Source organism: Hypanus sabinus, chromosome 6 (genome assembly GCF_030144855.1).
Source record: "Hypanus sabinus isolate sHypSab1 chromosome 6, sHypSab1.hap1, whole genome shotgun sequence".
NCBI classification, from domain to species: domain Eukaryota; kingdom Metazoa; phylum Chordata; class Chondrichthyes; order Myliobatiformes; family Dasyatidae; genus Hypanus; species Hypanus sabinus.
Window position 1 is genome coordinate 165,430,647 of NC_082711.1, and position 14,059 is coordinate 165,444,705.

General features: G+C 36.7%; 1 protein-coding gene across 6 annotated transcripts in view; it reads right to left on the reverse strand.

The window, feature by feature from the left end:
- Positions 1-3,470: 3,470 nt before the first annotated feature.
- Positions 3,471-14,059, reverse strand: part of synrg (synergin, gamma) — a 117,333-nt gene continuing 106,744 nt past the window's right edge. For 4 of the 6 annotated variants that reach the window (XM_059973372.1, XM_059973379.1, XM_059973376.1 and 1 more), the window contains 2 exons: positions 13,737-13,769; positions 3,471-6,137 (listed from right to left, as the gene is read on the reverse strand). In XM_059973372.1, the coding sequence (XP_059829355.1) occupies positions 6,006-6,137; positions 13,737-13,769 (165 nt within the window). In that variant the 3' untranslated portion in view covers positions 3,471-6,005. The remainder of the gene's footprint in view (positions 6,138-13,736; positions 13,770-14,059) is intronic. The other 2 variants (XM_059973380.1, XM_059973373.1) reach the window with 1 other exon arrangement.

The following is a 14,059-nucleotide window of genomic DNA, read 5'->3' on the forward strand; positions in this document are numbered from 1 at the left end:
CACAGACAAAAGACTTCAAATAGTTCAATATAACTTCTCTTCCACAATGACACTAAGTTCTCAGAGTAAGTTCAGATATTATCAAGCTTAGAGGTGTCTCAAGGTTTTTCTACTGAGAACATTTTCCTTTGTTTTCTTACAAAGAGTAATCAGGGTCTATAGTGAATAGAGTGAAGGTTATTTACACAGCACACATATTAATGGATCAGCACAGAATTATTGTCTCTCTCACACAGAACACATATCATAATGTGGCTGTTGTATCTGATCACTGGAATAATATTTACAAACTACACTACACAGCAAGTTTCCTGCAATTCATTCCCTAGAGCAGGGGTTCCCAATCTGGGGTCCAGGGACCCCTGGCTTAACGGTATTGGTCCATGGCATAAAAAAAGGTTGGGAAACCCTGGCCTAGAGTAACACTAATACACTAAAACATAAAAGAGTAGCTTCACAAGGAAATATTTCCATCAAACACAAATGTTAGAAATTAAAAATTATTGAGCTGTATTTATAGTTTATTAAAAAGTCTCAGTGGGTTACTGTTTGTTGTTGATAGATTCAGTTTAAAAACAAATCATCCAAAATTTGGTCACATGGTTCAAAGGTCAACTGAAGCCATTAAATGCATTAGTCATTCCTTGGGGTTGGTCCAAGGGAGTTGTTTATCCAGCTGATCAAACTAAAGGTACAGTTGAAAAGCAAGGCTGCCATATAAGCTATATCAAATAGTTGAAAGCTAAAATGCTGAATAGATTTTTTAACATGTTCATTCAATATATTATCAGAATCATCTTATAAGCATTCCATCATACCAGGGAAAGCAACTCTGCATGGTTACAAACACAATTTCATATCAAATCAATTACTTTGTTCAGCAAAATAGTGATTTATATTCATTAGCTTGGGAGAAATTTCAAAGTTCCCATTTCCCTACTATGTGGTGTATTAACTGATAAAGAACTTGTCATAAAAAATATTAAAATCTGAGTTACTCTGTGTCAAAGAAGCCCCACCAGAGGCAGCAGTGTATCTGCACTTTTACATTTCAGATTTTCTTCTGCCCTGGATATCTTTTGTGCTGTTCCCACACTTTGCATTGCATAAATATCAATCTGCATCCACTGACTGCAAAGAAAGCTCACTCTCTTCATAAACACTTCATAAAGGAAAAAGTTATAATTATACTGAATTTTTGATTAAAGTGCAACTGGAGAAATCACTCCACAAGAAGATACAGAGGAAGAAGCAAAATTTTGGACTTAGATTGGTGCAAAGGAGAATCTGTTTAGATGCAATATCACTGTAGATTGCAAGCTTTTGCAGTAATTGATTTTGTTGTTTCTAATATTAATACATAAAATATTACCAGCTGGATCAAAGGTTTTTGGAATAAATGGAGGTCAGAAATATGGAAGAGATGGTGGAGAATGCTTATGCCATCATTAGCAACAAACACAAAATGCTGGAGGAACTCAGCAAGTCAGGCAGGATCTACAGAAATAACAGTTAACAGTCTGGGCATAGACCTTCAGGAATGGAAATGAAGGGGGAAGACGAGAGAATAAAAAGGTGGGGGAAGGAAAAGGAAGATAGCTAGAAGGAGATGGGTGAAGCCAGATGGGTAGGAAACATAAAGAGCTGGAGAGGAAGGAATCCGATAGGAGAGTTGACCATAGGAGAAAGGGAAGGAGTATGGAACCAGAAGGGAGGTGATAGGCAGGTGAGAAGAGATAAGAGGCCAGAGTGGGAATAGAAGAGAGGAGGGGGAGGGAATTTTTTTTAACTGGGAGGAGAAATCAATATTCATTGCATCAGGTTGGCAGCTATTCAGATGGAATATAAGGAGTTGCTCCTCCACCCTGAAGATGGCTTCATGGTAGCACAAGAGGAGGCCAAGGACCAACATGTCGAAATGGGAATGGGAAAGGGATTTAAATTGTTATGCCACCAGGAAATTCTGCTTTTGACGGATGGGGCAGAGGGGCTCAATGAAACAGTCCCCCAATTTACAAGAGGAGGCTGCATCGGGAGCATCGGACACAATAGACTACCCCAGCAGATTAGCAGGTGAAGTGTTGCCTCACCTGGATTACTGCTTGGGGCCCTGAAGGGAGAAGGTAAATGGGCAGGTGTAGCACTTTGGCCACTTGCATGTTACGTGCTGGGAAGGAGTTTAGTGGGGAGGGATGAACGGACAAGGAATGCTGTTGTTAACTAGTTTATACAACTGGCCTTAGCACCAGCTATATCATTGACAGAATTACTAATCTTGAACTGTCTACAAAGAGCAGCAAAGCTAATAATTAAGATGGATTTGAGAGATGATTATTAGTTGTGTTGGCCTTTTACAACAAATACAGACAGGAGCTAATTTATCTGAGTGAATAAACCAGTCCAAAGATTAATAGAATAACATTATCCCAAACAGATATTTCAAGATAGATACCAAAGGAAATTCTACAGATGAAATTAAATATATTCAAATTCCTACAATTTTATAATTTATTGAGCTCTAAAGACGTACAGCACCCTTTCCCATTTTTACACTATCTCTTGCAATTTATCTCCCCTCTCCCACCCCACCTTTCCAACAATTCCCCCCAGATTCTACCACCCACCTACACACTAGGGGCAACTGACAGTGGTAGGAATGTGAATTTAATTCTCATTATAATATTACAGTGCTGTGTCTGTCATATACTGCACATCTATTACTGTATAGTTACAGAGAGAGAGTAATGGAGGAATAAAAAACAGTAGCTTCCTATTCAAAATTAACAAAAACACTCTTGTCAACCACTATTTTTAAGTATAACTTTCTGAGAAATTGGAATGGGCTAGGTAGATTATAGTACAATTTTCTGATTCAATAGAATCATTAATTAATTCAAAGTGACTAATCTCAAAGTAATTGAAAATATTTTGGTAAAGATAAGAGAATATGAAAGAAATCAATGACTTGTTTTTAAAGATTTGATTTTTCTATCTAAATCTTGCAGTAAAAGGTGATCACTAGATTTTTAAAAACCTGGACATTCTATAAAAAATATGAATGCCAGTAGGGCTCAATCTGGAAAACAAATGAGAATTTCCAATAAATTCTTTGAAACATAACTTCCCTTGAAATCTTTAATGTTGTACTGATGTTTTGATAAGTAGACAACACCTGCTGCACAAGAATGGCTGCGACACATTCCATTATGATTCACAAGGTTTCTACAGCAACTAGAGCGTAACCTTGGATACAGTAACCTAGGACACTAGAGTTATTGGCAATGAGAAGGAATCCAATCCGATGTTAAGACTCTGGTTCTGAGTCATTATGGAAAAAGGGCATCAGATTACATCAAACTGCAAATAAGAGACCGTTTCACTCAATTTCTTATCTATTACTTTTCAACTAAATTCAAAAATACTGGAAATACAAAGCAGGCTTCATCATCAACATCTATTGACAAATAATATTATGAACATGAATGCTTTATTAAAATTGTAATTTAAAAGCCATGCCAAATCAAAATTAATGTTCATCATTTAATAGAATGACTTGTCACGTCTATTTCATCTGCCCAAGTCCCCAACAGTAAAAGCTTACTGTGCGAACACTTTTGCAGCATTTTAGACGAAGATTTAACACTTGAATCACATTCTTAATTTTTTCATTTTGAATGGTTACAGCTAATAACAGGAAAGCATACATTTACATACAATTACTTCAAACAAAGCAGGCTAAAACAGTGAAATTACCCACCCACACATATCAATATAAAATAATTATCAATGTGGATAAAAGGAATATTAAAAAGTGCATTTACAGTTAAGATCAGCACATTAATAGATTAATTAAATGAAATACCCTCCACTTGGGCTGATTACAGTCAATAATTTGGCCTGTTGCTCTGCAGAACCAAAAATGTTGAATCACCGTTCAGACAGTTTATAAATACTGTTCAGGGAGTACCTTCTCTAATGATTAAGGGTTACTTTTGGAGTACTTCACATGTATTCCTTCACATAAAACCAAGGTTTGTGATCTACAAAGTCACAGCTGATTCTTTGAAAAATGTAGATCATGATCTTGGAGAATAGTTATTGTAACCATCACAGATTGCAAATTTCACTGCACTCTGACTCTATCTTGACGAAAGTTAAATGTACTCTATTTCTGTTTTTCCAGCAACAATTAAAAATGTTTCTTGAAATAGGTAGCTTACTGAAAAACAAAATGTCTGCTGCATGAACTGAAACCATAAGTGACCATGCAAGGAAAAAAAATTCAAAAAATGTACCCTGGAAAAAAACAAACATCTAAACCTTTACTGAAATAGATTATTCTTGCAGAATTCCACATTTCAATCATTAAATGTTCCAATTCCTGAGGTAGTGCACCATTGGCTTCATGACCACAAAACTCCCTATTTCAGTAACACTGCTTGCCACTCAAGTCTGCTTTCACTAAACCCGTTTGCACAAATAAATTACAGTCCATGTTTTGATAGGGCTCACTTCACTGTGGTCTCCAGTATTTATCAACAGACATAACATGAATCATGCAATACCCACACAATGACATTGCAAAGAAAAGTGTAGATATTAAAATTGGATGACAGTGGGTGGAGGATGGGGAGGGAGGTGGACCATTATATTGATTAAATGCTGCAATATAAAATTGTAAAACATAAAATTTAGAACTAAACCAATAAAAATTTATATTATTTTGTACACCATTATAGAACAAATAAACTTCTCCCAAGAAAACTGGGATGTTTTCAAATGGGAATGTTATTTTGTTTTAAATAAACGTATATTAAGACAACTACTACAGCAAACCTTCTAAAATTGATATTGTTGCTTCAATTTCTTTTTGAATATTCATGCTAGGACTCCTGTACACAATATTCCTGAAATATAACTAGCTTTGAAGAAATGCAACAAAAGATGCCATTACTGGGATAGGTGATACATTGGGGCTAATTTTGACTGGAGGGAACGGGTGGGGGGGGGGTGGTGTAAGTACAGCAGTACTGATTCAGCTGTTTGTCATTAGTTCTATTTCCAAGGAGGTCAAATAGCAGAGATTTATAACAGACATTGTTCATTTTACATTGCTATCTCCAGTACAGTTATCCTCTCAGTGCAACTCGGACACACGACCTTGCCCAATTCAACCCAGTGGCTGGTTGAGATGGCTCATGAAGACTTTCATTTGACCCTCTGGGAGGAGAAATAAATACACTGGAATATTGGAATTGCTGTGTATTATTTGTGTTACTTAGTAAATTCACAAACCAAAAGATAACTCAATTTTTTTTTCACATTTTGAGGAACTTTTGTAAACAACACCCACTGACTGCATCCACACTGCATTCTCTACCGTGCTGCACTCTGTTTGGGCTTCAGGAAGAGCAAAGTGTGCATCTGGAAAAGATTTTTACATTAGGGTAACTTTACATCCGCTGGGGTGCTGAGCTTTTCTCCTCTTTCCTTGACATCTCAGCCATTATCATTCATTTCACTCAGAACCCCGGCACAGAACGAAAGGAGTGAAAGTGAAATATTTACTCATTTGACTTAGATATTTGACTAATTTAAAATCTAGGCGTTTATAATTTTTTTCCAATAGTCTGAAAACTGGAATGAATTTAACACCTCATTATAAGACTGCCCATTTAAAAATATTAAGATCTAAACCAAAGTTGTTTCGCTGCAAATAGTAAATGCAACTACAACTTCTAGATTTCAAGTAACTAGGAACAAACAGATAAGTCTAGGTCTGGTTCATTCTGAAGTGCTGATGTATCTTTTGGAAGCAGGACGTAAGCAATCTTACTTGCTAGACAGGAGCTCATGTAAATAACATTAAATATACTGTAAAAATAAAAGTTGCAAATTGATCTGCTTTACAGGCTACCCTGCATTATCCACTGATCTGTGTGAAATGTCAATGAGGTGCAAGAAGTGGTCATGTTTAACAGCATCCAAGCTCCCATGACTATATGTCAGAGCAAGTCCGGGAGGATGAGGCCTGGTGGCTTAGGCTCCACGCAATTAATCCAGAAATTGGCACAGCTGGCATGATACTGGTGACCACCATAAGATAACTTAAAATTGTCACTTTCTGAGTTAAAGGCCTGAAAAGAAGAAAACAATGGTAAGAATAAAAGATGTAAAACTGAAACACAGACATAATATACTTTAATGTCTGCATAAATATTTCACATCAAATATAGTTACTGTATATACGAGGGGAAATACTAGAATTAAAACACACAGGTTCACAAAGATACTTATGGCTCAAAGTGTCCCACATGAATACAGTGCCTTTAGAACAGAGGTAAGGAGTTTTTTTCAGCCAGAAAGTAGTAAATCTGGAATGCTCTGCCACAGACTGTGGTGAAGGCTAAGTCCGTGTGTCTATTTAAGGCAGAAGTCGATCATTTCTTGATCAGTCAAGGCATCAAAAGATATGGAGAGAAGGCAGGTGTAAGGGATTGAATGGGATTCAGGATCAGCCATGATGGAATGACAAAGCAGACTCGATGGGCTGAATGGCCTAATTCTGCTCCTATGTTTTATGGTCCTATGGTTTTATGATGTGACGGTCAGGCAAAACAACACCAAATCAATGAATCTATTGGTGAGGAAAGAGTTATGTTTGATTCTTCCTTGGAATATATTAAAATATGTAACAAAAACTGGAAGCTTGTAAAGCAAAACAGTGCTAGAAATTGTTTTGCTAAAGTACCAGGGAACCAGTTCCCATCCATGCTTTTAAGAACTTGGGGTGAGTACTAGTTCCAGCCTTGAAAGTAGATATGGTGAAAAGCATGTTTGTCTGGGAAAGCAATAAGAGTAAAGGGTCTTGAAGGGTATAATAAGGGGCAATTTCTTTGTGAAAGTGGGAGATAGAGACAAGGACATTGATATGGAGAGGGACTTGTGGTTCCCTCCAGCAGTTTATTGTACGGCGTGGTTTAGTGATAGTATTATTTTGTCTCTCTTATTACTCTATTAATCAGTTTTCTCTCTTTCTGTATTTTATTCTTTATATAACTAATAAAGTAATTTCTAATAACCTTTAACATGTGTACAGTGCCTTCTTTGCTGTTGAATCAGGAAAGAATAAGGAAGAAATTTTGAAATATTTTCGGTATACTATTTAAATGAGTTAACCCATCCTTTCATGATTGCTGTTGGCTTTATTTCACAGAGGTCTGACAGGTTTATATTAAATACACAGTTCCTGCTCCAGCTTCTGGAGGGCTTGAAAGAGTATGGACAACAGCAAATAAATACAAGGAGAAAGGATTTAAAGTAAACAGGATTATTCAAAATTCAGGGACATTGTCATTAAGCTGTCAATCGTCACACTCAAACAGTATTGTTGATTGAATTAGGGGAAGATTGTTACAGCATAGGAACTTTTTAATGTTGATTCTTATTGAAGGTTCACAGCATTTTTTTCTGGGGGAGGGAGGTATAATTTATTGTGGGTTCTAACAACACACAAATATATAAAGTATGTATGACAAGTCAATGAGGAATGTATACCATGTAATATTATCAACAATGGCTCACACAATGCTGAATTTTACATTCACTTGAATTAAAATTTATTCTTACAAATCATGAAATAAAAGTAGTCTTGAATTAAATTTAAATGACAACCCACATGCTCGGAAATTATGAGATTCAAAGGTACTCCTGAATTAGCATGCCATATTTAAAACTAGTGGAAACCAAAAATAATCTATCATTATTTTCTCTGAAGCATTAATTTTTATTTGTAATCTGATTGGCCAGTTTATTAAGGATGACCATACTGGCAACAGTATTAATCAGAAATTTTCCACAAGGTATTCTTCAAATAACAGTTCCACAACATACCCAATGTTCATCGGAACCTAATTTTAAAAATCTGATATCTAATTTAGAACACATTGGGAGTGAAAGGATTTGTTCTATGAAGCCTTAGGTTGTTGGAATTGTAAAATCAATTGTTGTAGTGTTAGGAAAGCTGTACCCTTACAGGTAGAGTTCAAGTTTATAGGCCCAAGAAATAGTAGACCCAGTATGAGATCATAGAAGTCCATGAAGAGGATCTTCAAGTAATATCAGGCTTTTAAAGCAACTAATCAAAGGTCATGTTGAAGCATGTACAAGGAAGAATGAATCTGCACTGAAAATAGGGCCACACAAATCTCTGGCTTGAGTGGGAAACAAATTGTGCTTCAGAAGAATGAATTTGGAAGCAAACAGGACATAAATGCGAACTATAAGTTGCAATATACAAGGGATAAATAAATGAACATTAATTGAATTTGAACCTCAGCTTAAAATTTTGAACACAAGTGCCAGATAGGTGAATGCTGTAAATTACTTTCATTAACCTAAATTGTATGGATACAAGGAACAATATAGTTGACATTCATTGTACAGTCATTCTTCACGTTGGCAGTTACGAATGCCACACCTTAAAAAAAACCTTATTTGGTAATCCGTCTTTGAGCTCTCACAGCAGAATCATCATCAGAGCATGGTTTACTTGAGGAAAGATGTACCAAGCAGCGCATAAGGCGGTGAGAGTGTGGAAGGTTGTTAACGAAGCAAGTTAAAAGTCAGTCTAGTGATATAACAAAAACCGTTCCAGGAAATGATCCGGCCAATATTAATGACCTCTGATGTGGAAAAATGTGGCAATTAAATGCACCATAAAATTGTTACAGTTTATGGTAAATGACATAACATTCAGCCAGATTCATTCAATTCTGAATTAAAATCCATTAGGAAACCAGATGAACACTGGAGAAAATATGATGAGGCTATTTGTAGACATTTTAAAGAATGATAAAAATGAATCTCAAATCAATAATATAAAATTTATATATATATATGTCAAAATATTATCAAATACCCTGACAGCAGAATCTATCAATAATTATTTACTAAGTTCATACTCTCTTTTAAGTCCCCATTGAAAACATGTAAGTTGTATGACTATATAGTCATTTGCGTGTGTTGTTCTGGATTTCCAGCACCTACAGAAACTCTTGTGTTTAGTTATTTGTCAATCAAGACCAAACAATACCCTACCCTTAGTCTATTTAGTTATTTTATGTCACTGTGATTAACAATGCATGATGGTGGCATCTGTCGGTCTCGAGAGACCATGGATCTGCGCCTGGAGTTTCCAGGGCGCAGGCCTGGGCAGGGTTGTATGGGAGACCGGCAGTTGCCCATGCTGCAAGCCTTCCCCTCTCCACGCCACCGATGTTGTCCAAGGGAAGGGCACTAGGACCCATGTAGCTTGGCACCGGTGACGTCACATGAAAACATTGTATTTTACTTGAACAAAAGGGCCAAATACTAATAAACCGTAGAGGAAAGGGAAGAAGTTAACTCAACTTTTCTGATAGCACACCAACAGACCAAAATCTGCGTTGGGTTTGAAGTAATGAATAAATTATCATCTTTTAAATGATAGTCATGCTTTATTCTGGGATATATAAAAATATTTGTGTAACTTCTAAGTATTTTATGTTATAACATTAACAAGAACACAATGATTCTTCCAGTAGCATTTTGTGCACAGCATACTTTTAAAGAATAGAACATTGGGGCATTAATGTTTTTCAATCCTGGAAGGGTTAATTCCTTCTACATTTTATAACAGCTGGATGAAGAATTCCTCAACACCTACTTTCTACTAAGAAAATTCTCTAGAGAGTTCACTATTCTACATAGAAGAAATTACAACAAGTTTTCTACATAATTACCTGCAATCATTCTTTAAAACTAATGCATTGTTCCAGTTCCACAGAAATGGGTAACTATGAATTCTTGCAGCAATGTCTTAATTATTACTTTGACAATTACAGTGTAATTTGAATTCAAGCACAGTGACAGGCTCACGGGCTATAATTTTAGTCTTTCCAAGATAAATATTCTATCATTCTGAAATGCATTTATAGCATTAGTATTATATGCCATGAATTCGTATATCATCACTCAAAATACAACTTGCCCTTTCTATTCTATGGTATTGACTCTCTCATTAATGTAGAGTTCTATCAACAGCTGTTGCCCTCTGCATATTTCCAAAGCAATTCTACACAACTGAGAAATTTAAAGAACAAGATCATGTTCTCATCTGACACTTGGTTATGCCATCTTCCAGATGAAATTTCACTAAGCGATTGGAAGCAAAAGTTAGCTCCTTGAAAGTGGCTACACAGGTCAGTAAGGTGGTTAAAAAGGCTTATGGAATGCTTGCTTTAATTAGTCGAAGCACTGAGTTCGAAAGTCAGGTGGTTATTTTGCAACTTCATAAAATTCTGGTTACGTCACACCTGGAGTATTGTGTACAGTTTTGGTCGCCCCCACTATAGGAAGGATATTGAAGCTTTGGAGAGGGTGCAAAGGAGATTTACCAGGATGCTGTCTGCTTTAGAGGGCATGTGCTATCACAAGAGGTTAGATTTCTCTGGAGCGCTGGAGGCTGAGGGGAGATCTGATAGAGGTTTACAAGATTATGAGCGGTATAGATAGAGTGGACAGAGAGTATCTGTTTCCCAAGGTTGAAATATCTAATACCAGAGGGCATACATTGAAGGTGAGAGGGGGATAGGTTCAAGGGGGATGTGAGGGCTATGTTTTTTTTTAACTCAGAGAGTGGTGGATGCCTGGAATATGCTGCCTGGTATGGTGTAGAGGCAAATACATTAGAGGCTTTTAAGAGATGCTTGGATAGGTGGATGGATGTGGGGAGGAATGTGGACATGACATAGGTATGAGGGATTAGTGTTTGGATGTTTTTAATTTGCTTTTTAACTGGTTCAGCACAACACTGTGGTCCAATTAGCCTATTCCTGTGCTGTGCTGTACTGTTCTATGCTCTTTGCCGCACATGTCCTGGGTTAAAAGTACAATATTCTTCATAACGCACATACAGACTTTGAATCTTGGACCTTCCTAGGATGTTGGCCAGAACTTGATACTTTCTCATCTGAGTGAGCAGCACCAAAATATTGATATTAACAAGAATAAATTGATAACCTTGGTCCATCTGTATCATTAAAAAGTAACTGGTTTGCTTTTGGCATTGTAACCAATACAGGCCTCATCGATGAGTCTAGTCGGCTCTAAGCAGTTAGCTATCAGAGCAACCATTAAACTGAGGCATGACTGATGTCCATTGTTTGAAATGGTCATGTAATTGTGGGTGATTTCTTGTATAGACAATTCTAACAAAGGATCTCCTCCATCAGAGGACTTTAAATCTATATTGATAGCACATCATGTCACTTGCCTTTCTACGGCCAAACTATCAAAGTGGTCTGCATTTCCAAAATGAACCAAAACAATTCCATGGACCATACTTTATTTTGTTTATGCTTTGTTTTGCTACTTGTTTTTTGTGTCATAACATACAGGAGATTGAATCAGTTTCACTCAGAAATCATGCGCCACTTGGACTATTGCTGTAGTTACTTCTATGGAGTAGTTTGCCGAAGGAGAACATTTAAAAAATAAACATAAGGGATGATATGTTCAGACATGCATGCGACTGACAGTGTTTTTGACTAGTAGTCAATAATTAAACTGATCTGGTTAATTTTTCATGATATTTATCGGCCTATACATTTCAAACCAATGAATTACTTTTGGAATCTTCATTGAGAGATCATCCAGCATGAATCTCTAAAAAAGATTTAAAAAAAGACTGATCCAAGAGAATATATTGTGAAGTAACTATCATGGGATTAATAAAGTAATTATAGTCACACATTTAGTACTAGCATAATGGACTATTATACATTTACAACTGAACAAAAGATGGCTTGAATACATGGGGAAAAATTTTTACACTAAAGTGAAGTACTGACATAATGCTACATAGTTAAAGATGACCTCGTTCAGGTGAGAAGTTAAGCTAACTACCGTTTACTCTCTCAGTTATGTGTAAAAGACTCTGTGGCATTATGTTGAAGGGGTAATTGCACATGTCCTGACTAAAACTGATCTCTCAGTAAATATGACTAAAACAAATAATCTAGTCATTATTATAGTTAGTGGGAACTATGTTCTCTACAGTACAATAACTACACTTCATTGGTTGCAAATAGCTGTGGAATAGTCTAAAAACAATTTGGTGGTGTGGTACAATTATTCTGCTCAATTACTGTTTCGATTCCTTCCCTTCAATGTAGCTTGAATGTGATTCTATTGTACCAGCATCAATTAACATTCAGCTAAAGAGTCTTTCTTGATATGTAAGAATTGGGCACTCAATAAAAGATTAGCTTTATTTGTCACATGTGCATTGAAACATACAGTGAAATGTGTCACTTGCAACAACGACCAAACATGGTCTGAAAATGGTGCTGGGGCAGGCTGTTCCGGCACTGACATAGCACGCTCACAATTCACTGACCTTTGAATTCCATAGGCCTTTGGAATGTGGCAGTGAACTGGTGCACCTGGAGGAAACCCATGTGGTCATGGGGAAAATGTACAATATCCTTACAGACAGCAGCGGGAATCGAACTCTCAATGGGGATCACTGGCACAGTGATCTCTTTTTAACGTTGTAGAAATCATTGCTAAAGTTTGATTCTGTTCCAGCTGTAAATACTCGTTAGCCTTGGGTAACTTAATTTAGAACAAAGAGGTGATTTCCGTGCAACTTACAATTTGGATGGCATCTGACATAGTGATGATGTTTCTCTTGGAGGGAAAGTCAGCAGGTTACGGACTTAAGGGAAGGTATTATTTACTTCAGTCTGATCTGATGAGAAATGTCTTCTCCCAGCAACTTATGAATCTTAGGAATTCCCTGAGATAGTGAACTGTATATACTGAATCATGTCGGACATTTAAGATGCATAGATCTTTGAAATACAGGAGCATCAAGGGTTATGGAGGTCAAGCAGGAAAACAGGGTTGAGGCCAAAGATCAGATGAGCCCTTGATTTTGTTGAATGACAAGGGATCCTATGGCTACTTCTGCTCCTAGTTCCTGTGTTCTTACCCAGCAGAAGTTTCTGCTTTATATTCCTAATTCAGTCTGAATGCTCCTAGCTATTGACAGACACAACACTGGCCTTGTCAAGATTGACAAACACATCACAGACTGATGAATAAACTTCTCATCTTGAATCATGCTCATCAACAATTTTTTCTGAGCATAATCACTAAAACTGTGAAGTTCCATGATGATTGGAGACACGATTGTGCAATTGCATTGTGAAAGGTTAATCAGTTCCCTAATTTGTCTATTATATAGAACAAGTTTATCATGAGTGAGACAGATCTGTTGCTACCATAAAGAATCTGCACACTGATGCAAGCAAGCATTTGAAGACATACCTTACAGCATTTAACAATATTTTTTTATTTGTTAAATGCAAGGAATTCCAGTTTTATTAGTAAGATGCATAATCTTTCATTAACATGCATGTTAAAACCACTCAGACCTGATCCATGCACCACCATTTCCCCATGCAATCCAAAAATACCACCATAGCACCATCAGGAAAAGGAACCCATCAGCCGTTGGAAGGAGACGACAGATTTTAAACAATTCTAAAGAAACTCAAGAGTCCCAAATTATACTGCAAGAAAGGACAGGTAACAAATTTATCCCCGTGCCAATTCTAGAGTAAATATTAATTTTGCCCCATTTCATAACAACTTGGCAGATTTTGGATATAACTTTTAGAAGGTCATACTTGTTTCGGCTGATCCTCCAAGTTTTCTTCCTTCTGGAATAAGTAAGATGTGAAGTCATTATATAGTTAGTACCACATCAGTGGAATGATTGCATCTTCAAAAGGTCAGTTTTATCCCTCCTCACACTGCTTACTTTTAGCTCTCTTCACATTACACTGGTTGAAAGGACTCCATGAAGTGGTGTTGAGGCAAGAAATTTCATATGCACATAGGTACCATTTCACAGCCAGTCCAGCAACAAGCAAGATTTCCCAGTCATCACCAATTCTAATTTTACACTTCATTCCCATTCCAACATGTTGGTCCACGGCCTCTTCTACTG